A 27,960-nucleotide genomic window follows, 5' to 3' on the forward strand; every position below is an offset into this window, starting at 1 on the left:
AGCACATGAGAGGGGGGAGGGTCAGAGGGAGAAGCAGACTCCCCGCCGAGCAGGGAGCCCGATGCGGGACTCGATCCCGGGACTCCAGGATCATGACCTGAGCCGAAGGCAGTCGCTTAACCAACTGAGCCACCCAGGCGCCCCAGAATGAATTTCTCTTTAAAAACAATTTTTAAAAGGAAAATTATTTTTCCAGTGTACTCCAGATCAGTGGTTCTCAAAGTGTTACGGGAGAACACTTTAGGGTCCCTGAGATTCTTTCAGGTCATATGTGAGGCTATCCCCTTTTTCAGTTGCATATTTGAGTGAGGGTAGATTTTTATCTATACTTGAAATAAAACAACAAATTGAATGCAGAAGCAGATGAGAATCAAACTGTCTTCTCTTTTTTCTTTCAAACTGTCTTCTATTAAGCCAGACAGCAAAGAGATTTTTTAATAATGCTACTCTTCTCTAGGTATTTTTTAATTTTAGAAAATCTAGTCACTTTTCACAAAAATACTATTTATGTTAAAATGTAATGGGTTTATTATTATTATGTTTTTAATTAATAAGTACTTTTAAAAATTCTGTTCTAATCTCTAATATAGTAAATGTGTATAACTATTTGGAATTCTTAATAATTTGAAGAGTATAAAGGGCTCCTAAAGCCCAAAAGCTTGGGAACTACTACTCCAGAATATTTAATGTCATACAATTTAAGCAGACAGAAAAGAACGAAAATTTAGTAATAATTAAATGAAAGAAAAAATGTGAACACAGTCTCCTCTCTCTTCCCTTCAATGAATGCCGGAGTCCCAGTTGAATGAGGTGCAGGTCATGACTTCAGAGGAGGCTGACAAGGGAGAAGCAGGTAAGAATCTTAGAAGAGGGATCTTAGAGAAAAATGGGACATGAAAAACCAAAGAGAATAAGTGGACTGACAAAACCTGGACTACAAGTCAGAGTGATGCCAACCAAAGAAACCAAGAGCAGGTAGAGTTGAAAGGGAGAAGCTGACAAAAGAGAAATGGACAGATAAACGAGTGATATGCCAGGACAAGACAAGACTGAGGTCAGAAAGTCTTTCCCAGAGAGATAAACTGAGGGCCATTTGCTATCTTTTTGAAACAAAGTCTCAGAGTTCCTAGGTGGTCCTGCTTTGGGGAGTGGTTCCTCCACAGGTATCACATCTTGAAGGTCACACAGGTGTGCCTCTTCACTGTCATATCATCTCACATCTTTCCGATATTCCTCTTGTTCCAGAAATTAGTGTTTCATGCCCACTCTGACTTCCCCCTCCAAGCCCTGGGAAGGCCAGGAGAGAGACTGAGCCCTTACCTTACCACTCAGCATCAGTGATGTTTTTCTAGAAAATAACTGTCAAGCCTACCACAAAAGTCATTGGGCAGCTATCTGAACAGTCATTACTGCGACCTGAAATTAGCTTCCAAGTGCTACTATAATTAGCATCTTCAGAAGCACCAACAGATGGTTTTAACAAATAAATATTACAAAATAGAAACCCATAAAATTACCTTCACTATTTACAAAATACCTTGAAGAATGGTAGTTTTTATTACTAACAATTCACAATTATAAAATATATTATGTATATTACTAAAATTCTAAGTTAGGGGATGTATTTTCGCCCAGGTCCCCCAGCAAACAAATGTGAGGCAAGTATCAACATGCTGGTGTTTTATTTGGAAGGTGCAGTTAGAGCAGGGACACAGGGAAGTCCGACAAGGTAAGAGGTGACACACTGCAGTCAGCACACTGGCTACTGTGTCATAATGAGTTGTAAAGAAACAGTAGGTCATATGGGCAGTTGCATCCACCTGGCACAGAGTACTTGTCCAGAGGAGGTGTACCAGGCCATCGTGCCTTGAAGAAGTTCATAGGAAAGAGGGAGAATTCACCTACCTTGGAACCTACTCCTCCTGTTGCCCACAGGTGGAAATCTGGCCCTATGGTGGTAACTTTTCCAGACTTTTAGGTTGCCTATCCAGTCTCTTCAGCAGTTGTGATGCCATACTCCTTCTCATGAGGTGTTATATCTCATTCAAATCTAGAAGTGTCTAGAAGGGCCAGAAGTTTCAACTGTGTCTGGCCTAACTGCATGCTGTGGACAGTGGGCAATGAAGCTCTCCCGGGTCCGGACAACTGGTAGACAGAAGGAATCTGAAGAAGCCCAAAGGAGTTTGTCCAGTCACAGTGCCTTCTTAAGTTTTTTATCTATCATAAGGTAAGCCAGATTGACAACTGTGGAATTACAGTCCTGCCTCCTTAGTTTACTGCATTTTACTGCTAATCAGATTATTAAGAACTTTGTCTTCCACTTATATTGTTTTATTGTTCTAGTTGTCAATTTGAAATGGATTGGGCACTTGGGGTTTTTCTTAAAAACTCTTTTAGCTCCTCTATTTAAATTGCCCTAAATATTCAAAAAATATCTCCTTTTCATTGCCATGAAATCACCTTTGAAACATCCAATTTTAATGGCTTTTGAAATACTTTCAATATAAAACATACCTTTTGAAGGTTATACATAAGAAAAAAATTAATAAAACAATTTAATAAAAGTGGTTAGTATAAAACTCCACAGAACTCCAGATTCCTTTACATCGAAAGAAATCCCAATTTTACTATCTTTCTCCACGGGGGGAGAAAAAGAAATGGGTAAAAGGCATAATTCTTGAGCAACATCAGAGAAAAAGCCTCCATCACTGGAATAGAGTTAATCAAACATGGACCCTTCATTAAGATATACAGCAGATACACTCCCATGCTGGGGCTGAGAAGGTTGCAGAAAAGAAGGGAGAAAGGATTGAAAGATATGTGAAGAAGAAATAATGAGGACTTAGGGAAAGAAAAGGAAACCAGTTTCTGCACTGTGGGAATGATGGATAGAAGCAGAAGTGGTAAAGGAATTGAGGAGAAGAAGAGGATTTTTTAACACCAGATTTCTGGTGGACTTGAGCCACTTGGGCACCTCAGATGTGGCCTAGATCTGGACTCTGGGATTTTAAATATTCTTGGTGGGTTGGGGTAACCTGTGTGAGTAGAGACTACTGCTCTACTTCTAGGATTCAGTCAAGTACAGTGGCATTTCCACATCAAACACTCAGCCTCATCTCATGTTCTTTGCGGGGACTGAGACCGTAAGTCTTGTTTGTCTCTCTATTCTTTCTCTGGCTTCTTAGGCTCATTTGTGGTTTGAGCAATGACCGGAGAATATGATGTGAACTACAGAACTGTGCTCTTCAAACACTTTGTGGAAAAAGGCAAAATACAAATTATTAGTGAATAAATAAATAAGCAGACAAGTGTCTTTAAATTTTCACAACAATTCTCTTCTGCATAGCTTCTGCTTAATTTAGCATCCTGTTTTCTGACATATCAACGAGTATATGTTGGCACTAACATGCTTGGTGAAGAGACTTGACAGCTGGTACTTTGTTAAATTCAAGAATGACAGTTCTAGCCTACAAGGATTTAAAAGCTAAGAACTGCTGTTTGAACATGCAAAAATCCAATGTGGTCTACAGATAAAAATACTGAGGCTGGTATCTTCAGTAACTGTAATTTTTACCAAGTCTGATTCTTCCCTTTATATTTTTGACCTAATGGAAACCTGGACATCTCATGATACCTTACTTTTTTCATTGTCTTCTCAAGCAGTGTCTTATTTTAATCCCAATAGGAAATGTACCACAGGGCCTGGAACGATAGGTGTCCTTCTTGTTCCCCATTGCTATATCTAAACCATTTCTCCTCCCTTGTCCCCCTAAAATCTCAGCTGTTTTGAAATGTCTGCCATAAGCCAACATGACTTGAAACCTTTTTTTGTTTTAGTCATCTTCCTATCTCCTTGTTATTCATCCTATTCTGAAGATTTTAGCATGTTTCAGCAACTTTATCTCAACCACTGATCCTATCATCATTCTTAACAACTTCAACTTTCATGTGAATGATCCTGTCAACATCTTTGACTCTAGTTTCTTTGCCATTTCTTCAATTCCAACAATTTCTTCCTCCACTCTCCCTTAGTAACCCATTCCCATGGTCATATCCCAGGCTTTATCATTACCGTCAATTATACCACTTCAAAAATATTGATTTGAAACCTCACACTCTCTGCTTTATACCTCCTATCTTTTCAGTTCTTACATAGATTCCATGGTCCATTAAGATAAGCAGTGACTGCATAGTCCCCCAACTCCTTTGCTCTTATCTTCATCTGTTGGACTTGCCAGGTGAAACCCTTAAATTGGTTAAACTCTACTCTTCTTTTACTCCATGTCTGTGTCTTAACTGAAGTGTCTGGAACAAAATGTACAACAGTTGACTGGTCCCATTTTTAATTTATGACCCCAAATCTCAAGGGACCCTCAGCTCCCCATTTTGCAACAGAACACTTTACACTTTCTCTCCTCTAACATCCAATACTCCCTCCTCCCTTCACTCTCCTATCACAGCCTTGCTTCTAATCCACTGAGAAGGTATAAACAATACAAAGAGAATACGATCTTGTCATCATCCAATCTATCAATCTATATACATCTGTATCCAATTAATTTCATCCATTTATTCTACAAATATTTTTGAACACCCACTACATGCAGATGTTATTCTGGGCATGAGGATACAGCAGTGAACAAAACAAATAAACTTCCTAGGAATTTTATGTCCTAAGAAGCTTATGTTTTAGTGAAGATAAAAAAAAAAAAAAAGAAGTAAATAAAAGGTCCAAAGTTGATAAATACTAAGGAAGGAAAAAAAAGGTAAAAGATGTGGGGTGGTGAAGGGTGCTGTTTGAAATGGACAGTTATGAAAGGTCTCTCTGACAAAGCAACATGGTACACAGCCACTTGGATTTGAGAGAGGAGTGTTTCAGACACAGTAACAGCAAACACAAAGGCCCTCAGCTACGAGTGACAGCAAGGAGGCCAGTTTAGCCAAAGCAAAGTGACAGAGGAGGAAAGTAGTAGATGATGACGGAGGCTCCTCATGACCAGGAGTCAGGTCATAAAGAGCCATGTCACCCAGGTAAGAACTTGGTATTTTAGTATGAGAGAGGTCAGACACAACTGGAAGGTTCTGAGAAAGGAATGACATGATATTAGTTAAGTTTTGAAAGGATACTCTGAGGGGAGCCTGGGTGGCTCAGCCAGTTAAGCACCTGACTTTTGGTTTTGGTTCAGGTCATGATCTCAGGGTTGTAAGACTGAGCCTCACATCAGGCTCCACACAGTGTGGAGCCTGCTTGAGATTTTCTTCTCCCTCTTCTTCTGCCCTACTCCTCTCCCTCTCTTAAAAAAAGAAGAAGAAAGAAAGAAGAAGAAAGAAGAAGAAAGAGAAGAAGAAGAAACAATGATGCTCTGAATTTTACAGAGATGAGGATAATGGAAAGAGTAAAAGCAGGGACATGCAATAACAAGTTAGAGCAGTTGTTCCAGTGAGAGATTATGGAAGTTTGGTAGTGATGATAGAGGTATGAAGCAGATGGATATTTTTAAGGAAGAGAAAATAGTATTTACAGATGAACTGGCTATGAGATGTAAGAGAAAGAAAAATATAAAAATTGACTACAAGTTTTTCAGCTTCAGAAATGGGAAGCATAAAATTGCCATTTATTGAGGTGGGAAAGACTGGAGGAGCAGGTTCAGAAAGATGCTAATAACATTTTGGCCCTGTCCATTGTTCTGAACTCACCTACCAGCTGTCCTCTTTCATTCTAGCTCTCTAATCATCTAGTTAATCTCTGAAGAAGCCAAAATCTTTTCCATTTCTGGGCCTTTTCACTTTGTGCTAGATAGTCTTCTGTCTTGAATGTTCTTCTCCCAGATCTTTCAGTGTGAGTTTCGACCCAGTAGAGAGGAGAATGGAAGGGGCAGCTGCACAGTGGAGGTGATGGTTCAGAGGTGGAGGCAGTGATGAGCATTGGACATGGTGGGGTGGGATAGGAAGGAGATATTAAGAGGAACCAATATCTTATTTTACATTTAACACTAACATAACACCAACCCTGTTCTCATCAGTATGGGAAGACAAACTCTAATAAGGCACGTCAATCAAATAAGCTTGCTTTTGAAAACTGTGAAACTCATTTTCTGATAGTTCTGTTAATAGCCACCTCCTACTCCCTACAGACTCTTAAGACACTGGCAGGGCAAAAAGGAGAAAAGTAGAGCTTTCCAATGGGGGAGGAGCCCAAGGATTGGAACAGAGTTTAGGCAAGACAAGAATGTCTCTGTGAAGTTCAAACCAGAAAGAAAGATGTTTATATCAAACCAGGTAGATTCAGAACAGGGCAGCCTCCTTCAAGGGAGATACCTCTGCTCCCTCATTCCCACATTCTAAAATCTAAGCCTTTCTGCTCACAGATGCCAGAAATTCTTTCAGAAGGAACAGTCTTTTATTTTACAGTGAATGAAACAGGCTTAAAATATTCCTGGGAGAGATGACAAGCTAAACAAAGTTTATACGAAAGATTTGGCTCATTCTAGACTCTCACTAGAAACAGATTTGGCTTAACAGAGAGAAAGAAGAATGGAGAAACACCATATATAAAGTAGAAAGGACTTTACATCTTTCAGTAGCTCTTTTCCCATTCTTGCATCTTTGTATCTCTCCCTGGGATTAAGAATATATGGGGGTAACCCTGATTTAATACCTCTTATCCTTAAAAAGACCTCATCCTTCAGTGCCTTACCTCTCTACCTGTTTTCAAAGCATTTCTCTGCTTCCCTCCACAGAAAAACCCTCCAGAGTTGTCTCTGCCTTCTTTCTCCACTTCCTCCACCCACCCCCTTGTATTTGTCAGTGCAGCCCAGTCTGGCTTCATCCCAAGAACTCCTCCAAACCTCTTATAGAAAAATATCAGTGGCCTCCTTGGAGGAGCACTTGGAGCCAAACTACTCATCTTATCCTGTCAGCAGCATTTGATATATTTGATCACTCCATTCTCAGATAAAATTGATTATTCCATGTCACCATTCTGGTCTGATTTTTCTTCTACTTCAAAGGCTGCAGAAGTATTGAAATACTTCCTAACTAATCTCTCTGCTTGGATTCTTACCCTTTATAATCATTCCCTCTGCATGGAAGCCAGAGTGATGTCTTTAAAATGTAAATCAGATCATGTCACTCTCCAACTTAAATGCCTTTATTGGTATCCACTGTGCTTAGAATAAATGCAAATTCTTTACCATGGACCATAAAACTCTGGATGGCTTGGCCTTACCCTTTTGATCTGATGTCATTTTTCTCTCTACACAGTCCCTTCAACCACTAGACCAGACTCTAAACCCTTTGCACTTGCTGCTTCCTCTTTCACAAGACCTTCTGATTTCTCAGAGAGTACTTGGGAGGCCTTCCCTAGATACTCTATCAAAAGTGACTACACATACATACACATTTATACATACACCATGAATTATATCACTCTAATCTCTTCATAACGTTTACAAATACCTATGTTATCATTTAATTACTAATTCATTATTTGATTTTTTTTTAATTTAAATTCACTTAGCCAACATATAGTACCAGAACACAAGCCCTATGACACCAAGGGTTTTGTCCATCTTGTACACATCAGTATCCCCAGCATTATTTACCAATGTCTGGTATATAATAATCTGCTGAATGAATGAATGAATGAAGGATGAAGCTAGTGTTTGAATACAAGAGATGGGTGCTTCAAAGAAAAGATCCCTGGTTTCACAGCTTTGGTTAGTTGAGATTGGAATTGGTTAGTCCGTTCTCTTGTCAGTTGGATCTATATGACATTTTTGTTGTGTTATTGATACTAATGGAGTGCAGAATGCCTATCTTACTGGCAGAGCAAAGTACCCAATCTAGGGCCTTCATGGGTACTTGCTCCCAAGGTAAATGAGTAATGTTTCAAGAAATAAGAAATAATAATAAAAGCTTTGGTGGAGTCACTGACTTTCTAAATCCACTGCAGCAGATAGTGATGTTCCATGTCTGCTCCTCTCCCCCATCATAGGATATAGAGCTCTACAAGCTGCCAAAAGGAGGCCTGTTCTTCAAACAGCACACCTTGCCTTTATTTGTGTGATCAATGCTTTGTATTAAACACAATGAGAGAAAACATTAAAAGAAGAGGAAATGATGAAAATCAGAAACTGGTAACCATGCGAGCTGGAGTGCACTATGCGCTCCTAAAGGAGGAGCTGGGAGGTCCTCGGGACACAGAAAAGTAGAGGGATGTGATGGCAAATTCTCTGCTTTGTCTCTGTGCCTACTGGGGGACAGTTCAAGAGGAAAGCTTTGCTGGGTCCCTACTCCCCCAGATTCCCTGATAAGGGCAAGTCAACACCAGCACAGTCAGATCCTTGCAAAAAAGAAGCTGATATCCTGTGATAAAAAAGGAATGGAATGTCAGCCTCCCAAATTCTCTTTTCGGGGGCATGTTGCCAGGGCTGGAAAAGTTTTAGAGAGGTATCATAGCCACATTAAAAAAATGTGAAATATAAAACATAAGAATGAGGAACATACCCACCACTGTAATCATTAGCATTTTGTTTCATTTTCTTTCAACTTTTTAAACTCTGAGTGTTTCTTTACATACTTCAAATATGGAGAGATAGTTTTGTTTCTTACTATTTTTGTGAAAAATACCATAACATTTTATGGATACATAACATTCACAAGCAGAATGTAAAACAGCTTCTTAATGCCCCACTGTCATCAATGACCATTTTTATCATTACTTAGGATTTCTTAAAATTTGTTACTAACATAAATCATTCTGTAATGAACATCCATGTTTGTACTTTATTTTAAAATTCAACTTGAATTCTGGTTCTGCCATTTAGAGTCCTTGATAAAATCATTTATCCTGTCTGAGGATTCTTTCTTTCTTTCTTTTTTTTTTTTTTTAAGATTTTATTTGACAGAGAGAGACACAGCAAGAGAGGGAACACAAGCAGGGGGAGTGGGAGAGGGAGAAGCAGGCCCTCCGCTGAGCAAGGAGCCCGATGCGGGGCTGATCCCAGGATCCTGGGATCATGACCCGAGCCGAAGGCAGACGCCCAACGACTGAGTCACCCAGGTGCCCCTATTTCGATTTCTTCATAGATAAGAGACAATAACTGCTATCTACAGTATTATTGTTGTAAGGAGGAAATGAAAATATATGTGAAATCTCCTGGCCCATTGTAGATGTACAATGCCTTTCCTGAAAGGATTTTGTAAAAAGTAAGGTAAGTATTTCCTACTGTTCTATTTTCAATTTTCTGTGTTTTCCCATAAAAATTACTGTAACTGAAACAAACTAAATTTAGAAATATTGAGATTTATGTAAGTGTCAGTCCTACTAAGGAAAATACGTCTAATAAATTTGAATATGGTGTAGTTCCCCTTTTCTTCTAAAAGTGAAAGACAACTTCATCAAAATCTTAAACTATATCCAATATAATCTTATTTGAGGGTAATCAAAGAGGGGAACTGATATCTGTTTGCATTTATATTTAAATGCCTTCCTTCACCCTTTATGAAGATTGGGATAAGAGCTGCACTACTTTGGTTAAGCTCCACAGAGGTTTTAATACCAATTTCTTATGTTTATTAACCACTATTGACCACTGAGGTCACACCTGAGTTATTACAGACCTGGGTATCAGCAATGTCCTAATTCTAATTTCTATTAGAAATTAACAAACTGCAACTTTCCCTTTTAGTGCTGAGATAGGGAAACTGAAGGAATGCATAAAGACTTGCTTTTTGTTCCTTTTCCTGCTTCTGTTCTTGCTAGGACCTGCATGCCCATTTTGCACACACCTCAATACGTTTAGTGTAAGACAAGGAGTTAATGATTTCTCTAGAATAGATAACACCCTCTCTGATACTCTCCAGGACTGTCAGGATTCAGAGAAGGAATAGATCCATGCACTGGGCTGGTCTCTGATTTTGTGCTGCCTGGCTGGTCTGGTCCTGTCCCTGAATGTCTGACCATTATGTGACCCTATGATGTATCTCCAGCTGTCTATAGCTGCTGGGGCCCTCACCTGGTCAGGTGTTTAGTGCAGTCAGCAGCTGGTGATGGCTGTGGTGCATGGGTACTTCATCCTCACTGGAGAGACCATGCCTCCATGGGTTACTTAAGCAAGCATGGAAAGAACAGGGCAAGGGAGAAACAGCTCTGAGAGAGATAAACTTACACTGAATATTTACCCTAAAGAAACTCTTTTAAACTAATAGAGACTCTTTTAAATGAGGAAACACTGAGATATCTTTGACTGGAAATTTTAAGTATCTTTTCCCCAGATATCCAGGGGTACCAGTCTTAGGAAGAATTCTAATTGTCATAGAAAATAGAGGATACTTTAAATTTTTTTGGCAGATAAATATGTGACAGGTAAATTTTGGTACTCATCCACATTCCCCTTCATAAAAATGTCAAATTTTAAAAGATGACAATGGTAATCTTGGATCTGCTTTATCAGCGAAAAAAATCATTCACAGCTTATAGTACTTTATTATGTATGCCCCGCCCTCGACACTAATCACAATACCCAAATGTGTCCTCATGTTACTATGGAAAAATAGTTCTAGACTATTCTGATCTCAAAATCTCAAAAAAAAAAAAACTTCCCCATGAAAACCTTGTTTGTTTTGGGGGGGGGGGGGGGGAAGCACTGTAGATATAACAACCCATTTGATACATTTTTCAGATTTCTGGGGTAGAGATAAATATGAGAAGCTTTAACTGAATTTATCCTGTGATGCTGACACTTGCAGCAGAGAAGAAACTGGAATCCCATACACACAGCCACGCCTGGGGTCACTGCATCCCATCTACCATTAAGACAAAGTGCAAAGATTCACACCAAGCAATGTGTGTAGCTTGTATATTACACACTCCCCAGTTATTCCTCTTCCATTTGTTAGTGAATACTGTGTGCTAAAACTCATTAACTAAACTTTTAACAGCATTTGGAAAAGAACTACGTTGCTTGTGTTCTCTGCACATAGGGAATATTGTTTACTTTTGTTTTAGGGTGACTTAGAAATGCACTCAGTTTCTCGGTGTCTGTGTCAACAAAGGCTTTTTCACCCTTTATCAGCTTAGTAAGGAGCAATATCCAGTTTCAGTCTCAGATCTGGGCCATGATCATTCCTACCTTTTTTTGTCTTTTTGGTTTTTTTGGTCTTTTTTTCTATCAGAACCTAGCTGGTATAAATAGAAAGGACCCAGATTTGGAACTCAAAAGCCCTGGGTTCAAATTCTATATGCTTTTGTGTACTTTGAACATGTCTCTTTTCTAAAACTCCCATAAGTAAGATACTCCCATGGGGCACTTTGTGTTAACAGGTGAATGGGGCCACACAGTGTTTAATAATGAAATGTGGGCACCATTCTTATTTAGCATTATGCTCCTTTACTTTAAAACTACTGAAGTGGCATAGGGTGATTTGAGGATGCTTCTTAAAAAAAAGCAGTGGAAACCTAATTCAATACTGAAAATTATTTGAATCTCTTCTATTTAATATCCTCTGCACAGTCATTCATTTCCTCTCTTTTAGCAGATTAATGGTTTTGGAGTTCTATGACTTGATTCTTTTCTTTTCTTTTCTTTTTTTTAGCCTTCTTTCTTCCCTCTCTTTTTACATTGTCTGGATGGATGCAGTTTTGACCATCATTCAACATTATACCATAAATATAAAAATCAAAATGTATTGAAATGTTCTTCTCTGTTAACACTAATACTATAGCTTCTCCCCTTCTTAATAAATTATGAATCCCAAGTTTGCTTTGAGGCTGGTAGGCTGTGTTCCTTCAGGCTTTCTCAGCTTTCTGGTTGTGGTCCACTGAGTGAGTACCACTCCCCAGCTCTGATCTTCCGACCTCGGTTCCTCTCAACTTCCATGCTCCCAGCACCTCTCCTCTGGTTACAAGGCCTTTCCCATTCAGCTCTTTGAGAAGTTTCTAGTCTCTTTCTTCTACTAGGGTATGGCAACATAAGCTCTTCCTATAAGATTTCCTGTTTGTGGCTAGTTATGCATCTCTTTTTTCTGCTCCACAGTCTCCATACAAAGTGAAGGTCACTTTAGATTACGCTGCCCACTACTTATAAAAGAACTAGAGGTTTAAATGTGATCATCTGAGTGGATGGCACCACTGCAAAGTGTGTTTCCTTTCAGGCAACAGCACCCGAGCATGCACCTATTCTCAATCTCTCTTTCTCCCCCACCTCTCACCACCCTTCACAGCAGGTTGTCTGAATTATGGCATTTATTTTTAAAAAGGCAACAAAATACTGATGAGAGATCAATATAATGAGAGGACAGATAAGCAAGCTGAACTGTGACAGATTCCAGCCGTGTTTCTATCAAAAAAGAAAACAAATCAAACTGCAACACTTAATTCTCTGCAAGAATGTTCAGACTTCTAAGTAGATCTCTGAATGGTAAAGCATACAAATCAGGCCAAGTTTTTAACATTCCACCCCACTACCTTTTTCTCTTGTAGACATATACTTGTCACAAACTGAATAGAAATATCCCTGTTCCTATTCCAGGAACCCTGGCTTAATAGTTCCCATGAAAATCAATAGGTTTCAACTGACAGAATGCTTGAAGAAGTTTCACTTCACTTGACACAGCTTGTTATCTGCAAGCTACTTTCCTTAATGTGTTCTGAGACCTCAATTGGGCCCAAAAAGTCTATTTGAGCTACTGATTTATATTCTTCTCTCAATCACTGACCAAAGGCGACCTTAACTTCACTTTCAGAGCACATCCATGAGTGGTTAAAAGTGGCAATGGCAACATAATAGATGCATATCTTTAACTCAGATGGACCCAGACATCTCTCTAACATACATCATAGCAAATGGAAAATGAATGCCCCATGGTCAGTTTTCTGTTCCCAAAGGCTAGGTAGAAAGAGACAAGAGCATGTAATCCTCAGTTTACCCAGTAGGATAAATGGTATTATCTCTATTTTAGAATGGAGGAATCTGGAAATCTCCTCTAATGGAGATGACCTGAAGATTCACCTACCAAGAATTTGGGAGGAGGCCTGTATATATTCTGTAATTTAATCTAGAACAACCTTTCAAATTCTCCTGCAACATCATAGTTATATCTCAAATAGTTAACTCATAAGAATATAAGGAAAAATGAATAGACATTAAATACTAAATCATAGAATGATTAGCAAATCACAATGTGTGTTTCTTCAACTAACTGAGAAGATAAAAGGCCTCTTTCATCCTTTAGCACTTATGGAAATTTTATAAAAGTTAAAGGCATTTTCTCGTAAATTAAATTATTCACAAAAACCTTTACAGAAATTGACAGGTAACTTTACATTCAAATAACTAAAATATGACAAAATTGAGACGTGGAACAGCTTCTACACTGTGGATGTAGTCACACTGCTCCAATGCTAAGAGCCAGAATAGAGCCATAAGGTTGAACGCATTCTAAAGCTAGCAATCACGAGCACCCAAGATTTGTTTATGTAGGAGGTCTCAGGATCAGAAATTTTTACTTAGCACCATATTAAATTTGATAATAGTAGTAAAATATATACCCATTTTTAGCAGAAATTTTAAAAGCACTCTAAATATAATTAATCTTATTCACACAGAATTGCACAATACGTTGGGTGCTGCTTACTGCTCAGTTTTAAACAAAGCTGATGAGAACATCAGAATCGCATAGAATGAACTGGTTCTATCATAATATAAAATGCTTGTGTGGACCCTTTATAATTAATAATAAGAATAATGTTCCCATTTATAACAAGCTTCCTGGGTGTTGAGAAATATTTTACACAAATTATCTCACTTCAATCTTCACTAGAACACCATGAGCTAGATGTTCTTAAAGCCATTTTACAGATGAAGAAACTAAGATTGAGAGATTTATACAATTTGTTGTAAAGCCACATAAGTAGTAAGTGGCAGAAGGGATTCTGAACTCAATCTGTCTGGCTCCAGAGCCCATAATCTCATGCACAACTGCACAGCCCTTCGTAAGGAGAGTCAGAATACATATACATGCTGAACTGGCACACAGATTGGCGCTCAGACTCACAAATTCTGATTTTACATACTGAGCCCCAGTACTGGGTATTTCATGAAACGGCATGGGCTTCACAGTAAGCTGAATGCAATCTCTTCCAAGAGCTGAGCCATGTAGCTAGAAGTTTCATCTCAATTCTAGAATTCAAATATTTGTCTCCAAAATTCCAGGGACACTATAAATGATTGGTGAGCATAATTTTCTTAAATCTCCATCAGTTCTTCTTGAATATGAGCCATACTGATAGGGCTGATGTGTGATTATTTAGATATGCCCTGAGGTACGTACTCCTCAGGAAGAAAGGTAAAGCATGTGACTCACTCCCGAAATAGTAACTACATTATCACCGTGCCGTTCTTCAAAAGTTGTGATTCCATTTAACTCCGCAAAATTCAGTCCAAACTAAAGGTTCCATCTGCTTAATCTGTTCAAATTCTGACACTTTCTTGAATCTGTTTTTCTCATTTTGTGCAGTTTTAAGTTCAACATATTCAAACGTCATGTGACATCAGTAAAAAGGTTCCGTCTTGGCAGTTACCAGGACAGCGCGGCCAGAGCAGCGATGGCAGGAGCCGCACCGCGTCCTGGTGGCGGTGGCCGCTGCGAGCCGAGTCCGGGGGATGCATCGCAGGCTGACCAACGGACTGAAGAGCAGATTGCGGAAGTCAAAGACGCTTTTTCACCATTTGACAAGGATGGTGATGGAACTATAACAACAAAGAAATTGGGAACTGTAATGAGGTCTCTTGGGCAGAATCCCACAGAAGCCGAGTTACAGGACATGATTAATGAAGTAGATGCTGATGGTAACGGCACAGCTGACTTCCCGGAATTTCTGACAATGATGGCAAGAAAAATGAAAGACACAGACAGTGAAGAAGAAATTAGAGAAGCACTCTGTGTGTTTGATAAGGATGGCAATGGCTGTATTAGGGCAGCAGAGCTTGGCCATGTGATGACAAACCTGGGAGAGAAGTTAACAGATGAGGAGGTTGATGAAATGATCAGGGAAGCAGATATTGATGGTGATAGTCAAGTAAACTATGAAGTTTGTACAAATGATGACAGCAAAGTGAAGACACCTTACACAATGTGTTCAATTTCTTGTACAATATTGTTTTTTCACCTTTTCTTTGTTTGTAACTTATCTGTAAAAAGGTTTCCCCCGGCTGTCAAAAATTATGCATGTGTAGTAATTAGGACTTCATTCCTCCATATTTTCTTCCCTTATCTTACTGTCATTGTCCTGAAACCTTATTTTAGAAAGCTGATCAAGTAACATGTTGCATGTGGCTTACTCTGGATGTATCTAAGCCCTTCCGCACATCTGAACTTAGATGGAGTTTGTCAAATGAGGAAACATCTGGGTTATGCCTTTTTAAGTAGTTTTCTTTAGGAACTGTCAGCATGTTGTTGAAGTGTGGCATTGTAACTCTGCATGGACTATGGACAGTCAACAATATGCACTTAAAAGTTGCACTATTGCAAAACGGGTGTATTATCCAGGTACTCATACACTATTTTTTTGTACTGCTGGTCCAGTACCAGAAACATTTTCCTTTATTGTTACTGGCTTTTAAACTTTATTTAGCCACTTAAAGAAAATCTGCTTATGGCACAATTTGCCTCAAATCCATTCCAAGTTGTATATTTGTTTTCCAATAAAAAAATTACAATTTACCGCCCCCCCAAAAAAGTTTCCATCTTCTAAATCACGGGTTGTCCTAATAGCTGTGTCTGTTAGAATCCTTCAATGCCCCAAAGTTGTTAATCTGAGGAAGTAGTTTAGTAAATCCTTTTCCTCTACTTCAATTTCTTCGAAGTATCACATGAAATGGAGACGATAAAGGGCTCATGAATGAAGGGAAAAAAAAGTTAGTCTTGTTCCCTTCATCCTTGATTCATGTTTTACAAAGTTCACGGTACAAGTTCCACTGATACACGCAATCACTTAGTTCTTGTATGCAAGGCGATAAAGAACTTACGGGTGACCAAAATGGCACTGCCTGTGAATCTGTACTTGTTTCAAAATTAAAGTTACAAAACCGGCCACCTTTTTCCCAGGAAGAGAGTATGGATGCCACTCCAAGAGATTTGAGGGCTACTTCAGTATGAGTACCATGAATACTAGAGGAAAAAAATTAAACAAATACATGATCACAAAAGCCTTTCATTTTCCTCTCTTGTTTACTCTTACTGTCCTCAAAGCTTTATCTTGATTAATGACACAATGAGACGAATAGATACTGCTTCTGGGAATGCCCAGGTTTTAGGGTAAAGAATTGGTTCAACTATAATGTTCTATTTCCTGGCACTTCAGTACATCTATAATAGAGAGAGACAGTCACTGGTGTTTATCATAACACTTAGAAACTGCAAGATTTTGAAATGCTTTTTGAATGGCCAGAAGAAATGCTAAGTTATGATAAATAGGATGTCAATGTTGAAGTATGTTTTAACCCAAATGCTTGGTTATGAGAATTTTCATATATACTGAAATGTTGAGATACCAGCATGGATGCTAGTATATTGTCCTATATTCAATAATTGTTGATTTTTGCCATATTTTCTTTCTCTCCCCATATGCACACACACATACTCACACACTTCTTTGTTGCTTAACTATTTGAAAGTAAGTTGCAGGCATTATTACCTTGGTTAATATGTATTTTAATGCATACCAGTTCTATGAAATGTCATTATCTATATATATAAAGTACATGGTATTATATCCATATATAAAATATATGGCAATTAAAATATTTTTATTATAATTACATGTTAATTTCCCATACAGATATTTTATTAGTCAAAATACTCAATTGTCTAAACATGACAATTTGTGTTTATTATCAGTATTAACTCTGTCCTGTACCTGACGACCAAAGAGATAATAGATTTCTCCATAAGGGCTGGTGCTTTAGTCTGCCTTCCTATGGGTAAATTAGAGTCACTGTCTATCACCCATATATGTGAGTGCCTAATGGATTCTCAGTAAGTCTCTTATTGCCAAATGTAAACTAAATCCTTCCTCAAATATTAAGCAATGAGAAGGGACATAACATTGCCACAAAATAAAATTTGGGTAAACTATCTTGAAAAAGTATTTAAACAGATCCTGGGAAAGAAGATTATTGTTATCAAATAATTGACTGTAAAAGAGATGGGAAATCTTTCTTGGACTTAAAAATGTTCATATGTGAATTTAATCACCTATAAACTGGATGAGTTTTCTTAGGTTTATTAACTTTCTTGAATGTGATGTAAGTTTCACTTATCTTCAGATAAAATATTGAATGGCATATTTTGAAATTCACCTTGGAAGTCTTCTCTTATAGATGGTATTATGGGCAGAATTGTGTCCCCCCCAAAAAAGATATGTTGAAGTCCTAACCAGCAGTACTTCTGAAAGTGACCTGATTTGGAAATGAGTTGTTGTAGATATAAGTTCATTTAAGATGAGGTCATAGTGGAGTAGGGTCAGTCCCTAACCCAAAAGGAATGGTGTCATTCTAAGAAGAGGAAAATTTGGACACAGACAATGCACAGAGGAAAGATGAGATGCAGACACATAGGGAGAAGGTGGCCATATGACAACGGAGGCAGAGATTAGAGTGACCCATCTGCAGGGCAAGCTTCTGTCACCAGGAGCTAGGAGAGAGGCATGGAACAAGTTCTCCCTGAGCACTATCAGAAAGAATCGACCCTGATAAAACCTTGATTTCAGACTTCTGGCCTCAGAACTGTAAGAGAATAGATTTCCATTGTTTTAAGCCTCCCAGTTTGTGGTGCTTTATTACACCAGACCCAGGAAATTCTTACAGATAGCTGATGATAGAACGACAGTCAGAGAGATAGACAGACAATCTTTCAGGCCTTTTAGGTTTAGGTCTAGTCATAAAATGAGGACTTGAGGAATTATCCAGTGAAGTAGCATAGTGGTCCCAAAGTTATTAGTTGAACCATGTAAAACTGCCATTTTTGTAGGTAAAAAAAATGATTTAAGAGAGGCAGTTTTTTGTGGCTCAATCTAATAAATATATTACATAAATAATTCCATTTCTAAAGCCCCCTTTTCCCTGAAATAGCAGATCTTTAACTGAATTCACTAGGAAAATACTTTGTTTTCCTTGCTTTGCTTTTCTTCTGTAAAGAGATTCGTAGGCTTCGTTCATTTCATTTAGATAAGGAATTTCTGCCTTCATGACCTATATGAAATGAAACACTGGAGGCAACTGCTTTTTGAGGTTTTTGCCTCCTATTTCTCTCATTTACACATCTCTGTGCATGGTTTATTCTAGGAGACAATGCTGGAGATCCCACCCAATTCACGTTCAAAGCTTGGGTTTCTCCAGGGGATTTCCTCTCATTCCATTTGGCACAGCAGTAACTGTGTTTGACAACATCAGCCTTACAGCACCGCTCTGCAGCTCCATCTGACACTTGGTTCCCGTCCACATTTTCTTCCTGCCTGTCTTCTGCGGAAGATGTTTCCACAACAGAGGTGGAGAAGAGAAGACAGCAAGGGCAAACCAGAGCTTTACTTTCCCAATGAATGAGTCACGAACCCACCAAATAAATGTCTTCCTGTCTCTTATTCCAATTCAACCAAAGATTTTTGACATAAACCAATATTTTCTAAACCAGCCCTTTGTCCTTTCGGATTCTGAGCATTCACATGTCATTTCTGAGTGTTTCTTCTCCTAGACATTCATACAGCTAGTCCCTTTCAAAGTTTCAACTATGAAAACAAAACAACCACTCACAAATTTTACTGACAATTTTTTTTAACCAGCAAGAAAGGATACAATGAAGTCCAAAAACATCTCTTGTGTGACCACTGCTAAAGCATGCCAACTTACTTTCCTAAAAAGTAGATATTTACTTGGAAGTTCCATTTCATAAAATTTTAATAATCCTTAGTTCAAATAAATGTTATGACTATAAGAATTTGATTTAAGAGAAAATTCCAAACCTTATCAATCAAAAGATTCCTTACATTCTGGAATAACTTAAATCATTGCCTACACCAAATAGGAAACCTAGAATATAGGGTTTCTAGTAGCAACTGCCATTTAAATTATTAAATTATTCTTCAATTAAACTGTCTTTGTTAGTTTGCTCTGGCTTTAAATTCTAACAGATTGTTTCAAAATGTCATTCTACTTCTACTCAATTGAAAGCCGCATGCCATTATTCTCTTCTTCATTATATGAGATTCTAAAATTTCCTTGTGCCAGACAATACATAAACAACTGGTGATATTAGAAAAAAAAAATCCGTTGTCCTAAAAGAGGTATCATTTGATTTCAAAATTTATGATATTTCTGTCCTCAACATACTTTACTTTCAGAAGTATATATATTTCACATATGTGTTCCCATAGAATTTGAGAAAGGAAGAATGTGCTCTAAAAGAATATGTTGTGTTTTTGTGGTTTTATAAAGGGAAACTCTTTCAAGGCAGAGAGTAGTAGTGCACTGCTGTGACAAACCCTCTCTGGGATGCAGGGACCACCATGAATGCTGGTGTTAGATGCTGCCATTTCTATCGTGAACTCTCACCTGCTGCACTTCTTACTCATTGGAGACAAGCCTGAATAACTTTGCCCCCTTGGCTCACCTACGAGTATATGGCAAACAGAAGCAATATGAAAACCCAATCCTTCCTTCTTGTTCAAACAGAGACTTCTTTTTTTTTTTTGTAGTTTTTAATTTTATTATGTTATGTTAGTCACCATACAATACATCATTAGTTTTTGATGTGGTGATCCACGATCCATTGTTTTCGTATAACACCCAGTGCTCCATGCAGTACGTGCCTTCCTTAATACCCATCACCGGGCTAATCAATCCCCCTCTCCTCTCCCCTCTAAAACCCTGTTTGTTTCTCAGGTCCATAGTCTCTCATGGTTCATCTCTCCCTCCAATTCCCCCCGCCCATTTTTCCCTTCCTTCTCCTAATGTCCTCCATGTTATTCCTTACGTTCCACAAATAAGTGAAACCATATGATAATTGACTTTCTCTGCTTGACTTATTTCACTTAGCATAATCTCCTCCAGTCCCATCCATGTTGATGTAAAAGTTGGGTATTCATCTTTTCTGATGGCTGAGTAATATTCCATTGTATATATGGACCACATCTTCTTTATCCATTCATCTGTTGAAGGGCATCTCGGCTCTTTCCACAGTTTGGCTATTGTGGACATTGCTGCTCTGAACATTGGGGTGCATATGGCCCTTCTTTGCACTATCTGTGTCTTTGGGGTAAATACCCAGTAGTGCAATTGCTGGGTCATAGGGTAGCTCTATTTTTAAATTTTTGAGGAACCTCTACACTGTTTTCCAAAGTGGCTGTACCAACTTGCATTCCCACCAACAGTGTAAGAGGGTTCCCCTTTCTCCACACCTCTCCAACATTTGTTGTTTCTTTCCCTGTCCAAACAGAGACTTCTTAAATGAGCAGGCTCAGTCCTAGAAACAACAGCATTTGTCAGTTGCACTTCACTGAAGCAAACCCAACATTTGAAAATCAAGTTAGAAGCTGATGACTCCTTTCACAAATACAGCCATTTGTGTTTCATTTAGGTATTTTTTTAAGCAGCAAGCATTTTTAGTATATTAAACTGTGATTGGAGATTCTATACCTGTACACATATATAGCTGAAAACATGACTGGCATACAAAGTATACCAGGTTGACCTGCCAGCTCTAAAGGTTTCTCCTTACCACACTTCTCCCCACAACCACAACCAGCCTGAGATCCAGTCGCTTTCAAAGAGTCACGCAGTTTCCATCAGAAAACAACCCATTTGGCTGTACTCTCATACTCAGGATTTAAGTGAGTTAGCTGCACACAGCATTTCTCTGGCCTCTTTGTCCTGTGAATCAGGGCTCCTGGCTTCTCCAGGTCACAGATCCCTTAGAGATGCTGTTATATAATGAAATAAACTTACTGTTTTCTTTAACACTTTGAGAGCATAAGGCTTCTGGGTCCCCTTCTGTTTGCATCTGTACACAATGGATGTAGCACCCCTTGAGGGGGAAAAAGACAAAAAGAAAATGTTATGCTCTGGACCTGAAATCAAGGGGAAAGCTTGAAAATAAGTCTTGCAGTTACCCTCATAACTGACAAATGTTTATAAGTTCTACTATAGGACCAGTCCAATTGTATTTTTTTTTTCTCACAACTGAATACAGTTTGCTCAGGCAAGTTCTAGGTTTTCCAGTCTGTTCTTTTCCTCCTGGCCCATCCCTATACAAGTAACATGCCCAGGGCTGCTCCATTCAGTAGGCTCTGGAATAACCTGCGTCCTCAGGTGAACACAGCTTTTGGACGACATCCACCAAATTTCAGAGTCCCTGAGCTTTCCTAAAGGTATGTGCCTGGAGTAAAATTAGCCATACGGCTTCAGGGAGAGGGTTTAAGTTCAGCATGGGGCTGTAAGGGTCAGGAGAGTGAGCACTACTTGGCAAAGGAACGGGGGACCCTGTAAATTTACACCAATTCATTTGGTGCCCTGGCATTCTCCCAGTGCCAACATTAGCCCCACAGAGATTCTGGCTCTTTCATCTTGGTGAACACTGCTACCATTATTTACATATGCCCTATCAAAAATAATTATGTGAGATATGCAGGAGAAAATATTATAGAAATGGTTAAAGACATATAGAGGAAAAGTAGATCTATCTTTCTATAAAAAAACTCAAAGAAGTACAGAATGTTTTTTACCTGTAAAGGGAAATGGCAAGAAGGGGCTCAGTAACTGTCTTCATACATGTGTGAGGTTACTAAAAGGAGAACATTAAAAAGCAGACAGTGTGGTCCTGATGTTCCTTCTCCTCACACAACAGCAGGACAATGAAACAGAGACAGAAGCCCATAGACCAAGCAGGCTTAAGTTACAACCTCAGAAAGAGAACTTTAGATAAATCTTAAAATAAGATCAGTTGAAGTAAATCTGTCACACTTTGAAAATTAGGCCAAAGGACTCTTATGACACATTCAATCCTGTGGTTCTGAAATTCTAAGTAAGCACAAAAGAATTCTAAAAATCAAACATATTCCTAGCTGCCTGTTCACAATCCATTTTTAACAGAGTCAGGAGAAGGCAGGGACTGGTGGTGTTTGTGCTAATAGAGAAGAAAAATTTCAATGCATTTTTAAAAACTTTGGTAAGACATAACATATACACAAAGAAATAAAGAATTTTAGAAATGGAATAAATGGAGGTAAATACAAAATTCAACTTTATTTTAGTTGCCCCAAAGATAACTATCTAGAACAAAACTATTGACAATGCATTGTGTTTATAGCATATGTAAAAGTAAAATGTATGATAATAGCACAAAGAATGGGGGGAGAAATTGGGAAAATAATGTTGGATTCTTATACTACATGTTAAGTATTATGAGATTATTTAACAGTAGACTGATTAATTAAAGATGTATACTGTATAACCTAGGGCAATGAATAAAATAATTTGAAAAAGCAATAATAAAAAAATCAATAATGAAGTTAAAATGGAATAATCAAAAATGAAATGTGAGGGAGGAAGAAATAAAAGACTAAAAAATAAAATAGCTAAAAGTACGGTGGACTTTAATCTGATCACAGTAGTAATTACATTAAATATAAACTTTTATAAACACATTAATTAAAAATAGAGATCATCAGATTGGATTGAAAAATCAAGATCAAATTATATGCTGTATACAATAAGCCCATTTAAATGTAAAGGCTAAAAATAAAATTACAGAAAAGAGATACTATGCAAATTCTAATGAAAAGAAAGCAGAAAAAGCTATATTAATAACATGTCAACCAGACTTCAGAATGAGTATAAAAATGGACATTACTTAATTATGAAGGGGTCACTTTCCCAGAATGACATAGCAAATGTAAATGTGTATGCACCTAACAACAGCGCTTCAAAGTCCATGAACCAAAACTGACAGAACTGATAGGAGAAAAAGACAAATCTACAAATACAACTGGAGACTTCAACACACCCTCCCAGTGATTGACAGAACAAGTAGACAAATTGTTACCAAGTACAGAAGACATGAATATTATTAACTAAGCTAACCTAATTGACATTAAGAGAAAACCACAAAAAAATAGTAGAACACACTTTCTTCTAAGTTAGAAGATTCACATCCAGTCTTAGTATAAAGCTACAGTAATCAAGAGAGCGGTGTTGGAGAAAGAATAAACATGAAAAAGAATGGAATGAAAAAAAGAATCCAGAAATGGTCCTAAATATATAGGGCCTGTTGGCAAAAAGGCAATTCAGTGGAGAAAGGACAGTCTTTCCAACTATAAATAGTGCTGGAACAACGGGATACCCATAGGCAAAAAACAAACAAATAAGTAAAACAAAACAAAAACCTTTATCCAAACTCACACTGTACCAAAAAATTCTCAAAATGGATCACATGTATAAATATAAAACCTAGAATTCTAAAATTTGACCAAAAAAATGGAAGATGATTTTGTGACCTTCGGTTAGGCAATGATTTCTTATATACAAACCAAAAGCACAATGAAAGAACAAATAAATAAACTGGACTTAATCTAAATTAAGAATGTCTGCTCTTTGAAAGCCATGACAGGGAGAAAATTTTTACAAATCGCATATCTGATAAAGCACTTGTATCTAAAATTACAAAGAAACTCAAAACCCAACAATAAAAAATAACGGATTTAAAAAATGAACCAAAGATTTGAACATATACTTTACCAAAGAAAATATATCGATGGCAAAAAGCACAGAGAAAGATACTCAACATCATTAGTCATTAGGGAAATGAAACTAAAACCACCATGAGATACAACTCCATACTTAGTGGAATGCCTTAAAGAAAAGAGAGAGAGAATCGTGGACTGGCAAGGATGTAGAACAACACTCAATAAACTTTGGAGGGAATGCAAAATGGTACAACCACTTTGGAAAACAGCTTGGCAGTTTCTTATAAAATTAAGAATACCATACAATCCATCGATCTCACTCTTAGGTATTTGCCCAAGGTATGGGCTATGTTCATGACCCAGCAATTGCACTACTAGGTATTTACCCCAAAGATACAGAAGTAGTGAAACGAAGGAGCACACGCATCCTAATGTTCATAGCGGCAATGTCCACAATAGTCAAACTGTGGAAGGAGCTGAGATGCCTTTCAACTGTGGAAGGAGCTGAGAAGATGTGGTGCATATATACAATGGAATATTACTCAGCCATCAGAAAGAATGAATACCCACCATTTTCATGGACATGGATGGAACTGGAGGGGATTATGCTAAGTGAAATAAATCAAGCAGAGAAAGACAATTATCATATGGTTTCACTCATATGTGGAACATAAGGAATAGCGTGGAGGACCACAGGGGAAAGGAGGGAAAACTGAATGGGAAGAAATCAGAGAGGGAGAAAAACCATGAGAGACTCTGGGCTCCGGGAACCAAACTGAGGGCTATAGAAGGGAAGGGGGGGTGGGGTAACTGGGTGATGGGTATTAAGGAGGGTATGTCTTGTGATGAGCACTGGGTGTTATACTCAACTAATGAATCGTTGAACGCTACATCAAAAACTACTGATGTACTATATGCTGGCTAACTGAACATAATAATAAAAAAAGAAAGAAAGCTATGTTCACTCACAAACTTGAAAAACAAATCTTCACAGCAGTTTCTTAGTAATCATCAAACACTGCAAACAACTCCAACATCCCTCAACTGAGAAATGAATTAACAATCTGTGACACATCCATATAGGGGAATACTACCCAGAAATAAAAAGGAATGAACTAGGGTACACACAACAACTTGGATGGTTCTCTAATATCCCAAGTTCAAAAGACTGTGTTACTCCATTTTTAGAATATTCTTGCAAAGACAAGATTATAGGGACAGAAAATAGATCAGTGCTCAGGGATGAGGGAGGGACTGAATACAAATGAGTATAGGAGAATTTTTTGGCATGACGAAACTTGTACATTTTGCTTGTGGTGGTGTTTAGACAATAATATACATTTGTTAAAATAGGTAGAAATATATAATAAAATTTGCTGTATGTAATTATACCTTGATAAAAATACAGTGAAAAACCTTTCCAAGAAAACCATATTGTTCAAAGGTAAGATTAAAAAAAATTACCAAAATATAGCCTGTAACATTCAACTTATTTTTATTTAATGATAACTGATGACATTTAAAAAATAAAAAAAGGAAAAGAAGAAAAGAAATACAAGGGATTTGCAAACACTGAAGAAAACTAAAGATCTAATTTCCACTTTTATAACAATTGAAAAATTAATATACTCAAAAATTCATGTAAAAGAAATACATTAAATATCCTCTATTCCTTAATTTCCTTATCACATTAAATTACCTATCAATAATTTCAGTATATACATAATTGTCTTAGCAAAAGCCTTCCAAAAATTTTTAACAAAATACATTCTTGGAATGGCTGGGTGGCTCAGCCAGTTAAGCGTCTGCCTTCGGCTCAGATCATGATCCCGGAGTCCTGGGATCCAGCCCCGCATCGTGCTCTCTGCTCAGTGGGGAGCCTGCTTCTCCTCTCCCTCTGCCTGCCACTCTGCCTACTTGTGCTCTCTCTCTTTCTCTAGCAAATAGATAAAATCTTAAAAAAAAAAACACAACAAAATATATTCTTAACTGATCAACCTCAGGATAACCTTATGCTAGAAATAACTTAAATTTTTAAAAAAATTTTTTTATATTTTTGTATATGAGGAATACATTAAGAGAGTCCAATTTTATTTTGCTAAGTAATGGACTTGTTAATAAGAACAGATCTTTTAATTTTTTCCACTTTTATTGAGTTATAAATGACATGTAACATTGTATAAATTTAAGGCATACAATGTAATGAATTGATATATGTACATATTGCAAAATAATTACTACAGTAAGATTAGTTAACACATCCATCACCTCACATAGTTACAATTTTAGGAATAACTTTTTAGAGGATGAAAAGATTAAAAGAACAAAACGGGGAACTTTCCAGAACGCTCGGTGAGACGCGGAGGAGCAGCGGCTGCCCGAGCTGCGTCCAGCAACGTGCTTCTTCCCGCTCCCCCACACCGGCCTCGGCCCTCTCACTGGCTGTAGAAAATGGTGAAAGAAACCACTTCCTGTGATGTTTTGGGGGTCAAACCCAATGCCACCCAAGAGGAATTGAAAAAGGCCTACAGGAAACTGGCCTTGAAGTACCACCCTGATAAGAATCCAAATGAAGGAGAGAACTTTAAACAGATTTCTCAAGCTTACGAAGTACTCTCTGATGCAAAAAAAAGGGAATTATATGACAAAGGAGGAGAACAGGCAATTAAAGAAGGTGGAGCTGGTGGTGGTTTTGGCTCCCCCATGGACATCTTTGATATGTTTTTTGGAGGAGGAGGAAGGATGCAGAGAGAAAGGAGAGGTAAAAATGTTGTGCATCAGCTCTCAGTAACCTTAGAAGATTTATATAATAGTGCAACCAGAAAACTAGCTCTGCAAAAGAATGTGATTTGCGATAAATGTGAAGGCCGAGGTGGTAAGAAAGGAGCAGTCGAATGTTGTCCCAATTGCCGAGGTACTGGAATGCAAATAAGAATTCATCAGATAGGACCTGGAATGGTTCAGCAAATTCAGTCTGTGTGCATGGAGTGCCAGGGCCATGCGGAACGGATCAGTCCCAAAGACAGATGTAAAAGCTGCAATGGGAGGAAGATAGTTTGAGAAGAAGATTCTAGAAGTTCATATTGACAAAGGCATGAAGGATGGCCAGAAGATAACATTCCATGGTGAAGGAGACCAAGAACCAGGACTGGAACCAGTCCATTGTTTTAGATCAGAAGGACCACGCTGTTTTTACTCGGTGAGGAGAAGACCTTTTCATGTGTATGGACATACAGCTGGTTAAAGCACTGTGCGGCTTTCAAAAGCCAGTATCTACTCTTGACAACCGAACCATCGTCATCACCTCTCACCCAGGTCAAATTGTCAAGCATGGAGATATCAAGTGTGTGCTAAATGAAGGCATTTAGCACACAATTTACCATAGACCATATGAGAAGGGTCGCCTAATCACCGAATTTAAGGTAAACTTTCCTGAGAATGGCTTTCTCTCTTTCGATAAACTCTCTTTGCTGGAAAAACTCCTGAGAAGAAGGAAGCAGAAGAGACTGATGAAATGGACCAGGTAGAACTGGTGGACTTTGATCCAAATCAAGAAAGATGGCGCCATTACAATGGGGAGGCCTATGAGGATGATGAACATCATCCCAGGGGTGGTGTTCAGTGTCAGACCTCTTAATGGGGCCAGTGAGTAACACTGCTGGCATTTTATATGCAGTAGTGAATGAGTGAAGGACTATAATCATAGCTCACTACTTGCTATTGTTTTTGTTTTAATATTCAACTATAGTAGTGTTTTAAAAGTTAAATGAAGAATAAACTCAAATATAAAAGCTCTGACTTTGCCCTGTATGTATGACGACTTCAGTGTGCAAGATAAAGTTTAATACTTGTAAAAACTACTTTAAAAAAAAAAATCTCCCCTAGCATTTGTTAGGCCATACCTTGTAATTAATTTCAGCTCTATGTATATGAAACAGCTCAGACTGAAATGCTAGGTGTATGTATTGACTTCGTTGTATGACCCTTAATTGTTAAGCTATGAAGTTAAAACTTGTATTTAATTGGCAATCAGACAAAGAATTTGTAGAGAAGTGTTGGTCTGTAGTTAAGTGGGATTCATTGTGATGCCTCTGCATTTATTGCCTCAACTGTTACTTGAAGATGGCATGCTATGTAATTTGTCCTGTGGTATCATTGATAGAAAGGATACCTCTCTAAAGAAGGGGTTTATCATATGCTGCTGCTTGGGGCTTGCACTTATA

The 27,960-nt window shown here is 38.0% G+C and overlaps 1 protein-coding gene and 2 pseudogenes across 2 annotated transcripts in view; 2 read left to right on the top strand and 1 right to left on the bottom strand.

The window, feature by feature from the left end:
• The window catches only part of CAMK4 (calcium/calmodulin dependent protein kinase IV), a 207,123-nt gene that overhangs the window by 84,263 nt on the left and 94,900 nt on the right, over positions 1-27,960 (bottom strand). The window contains exon 2 of one of the 2 annotated variants that reach the window (XM_032403866.1): positions 21,003-21,081. The exons of the other annotated variant lie outside the window; for it this stretch is intronic. Within the exon in view, the coding sequence (XP_032259757.1) occupies positions 21,003-21,081 (79 nt within the window). The remainder of the gene's footprint in view (positions 1-21,002; positions 21,082-27,960) is intronic. 2 annotated transcript variants of the gene reach the window in all.
• Positions 10,706-15,205, top strand: LOC116632181 (annotated as a pseudogene).
• LOC116632179 lies at positions 26,074-27,953 on the top strand (annotated as a pseudogene).

Source organism: Phoca vitulina, unplaced genomic scaffold, assembly GCF_004348235.1.
Source record: "Phoca vitulina isolate PV1807 unplaced genomic scaffold, GSC_HSeal_1.0 scaffold6, whole genome shotgun sequence".
Taxonomy (NCBI): domain Eukaryota; kingdom Metazoa; phylum Chordata; class Mammalia; order Carnivora; family Phocidae; genus Phoca; species Phoca vitulina.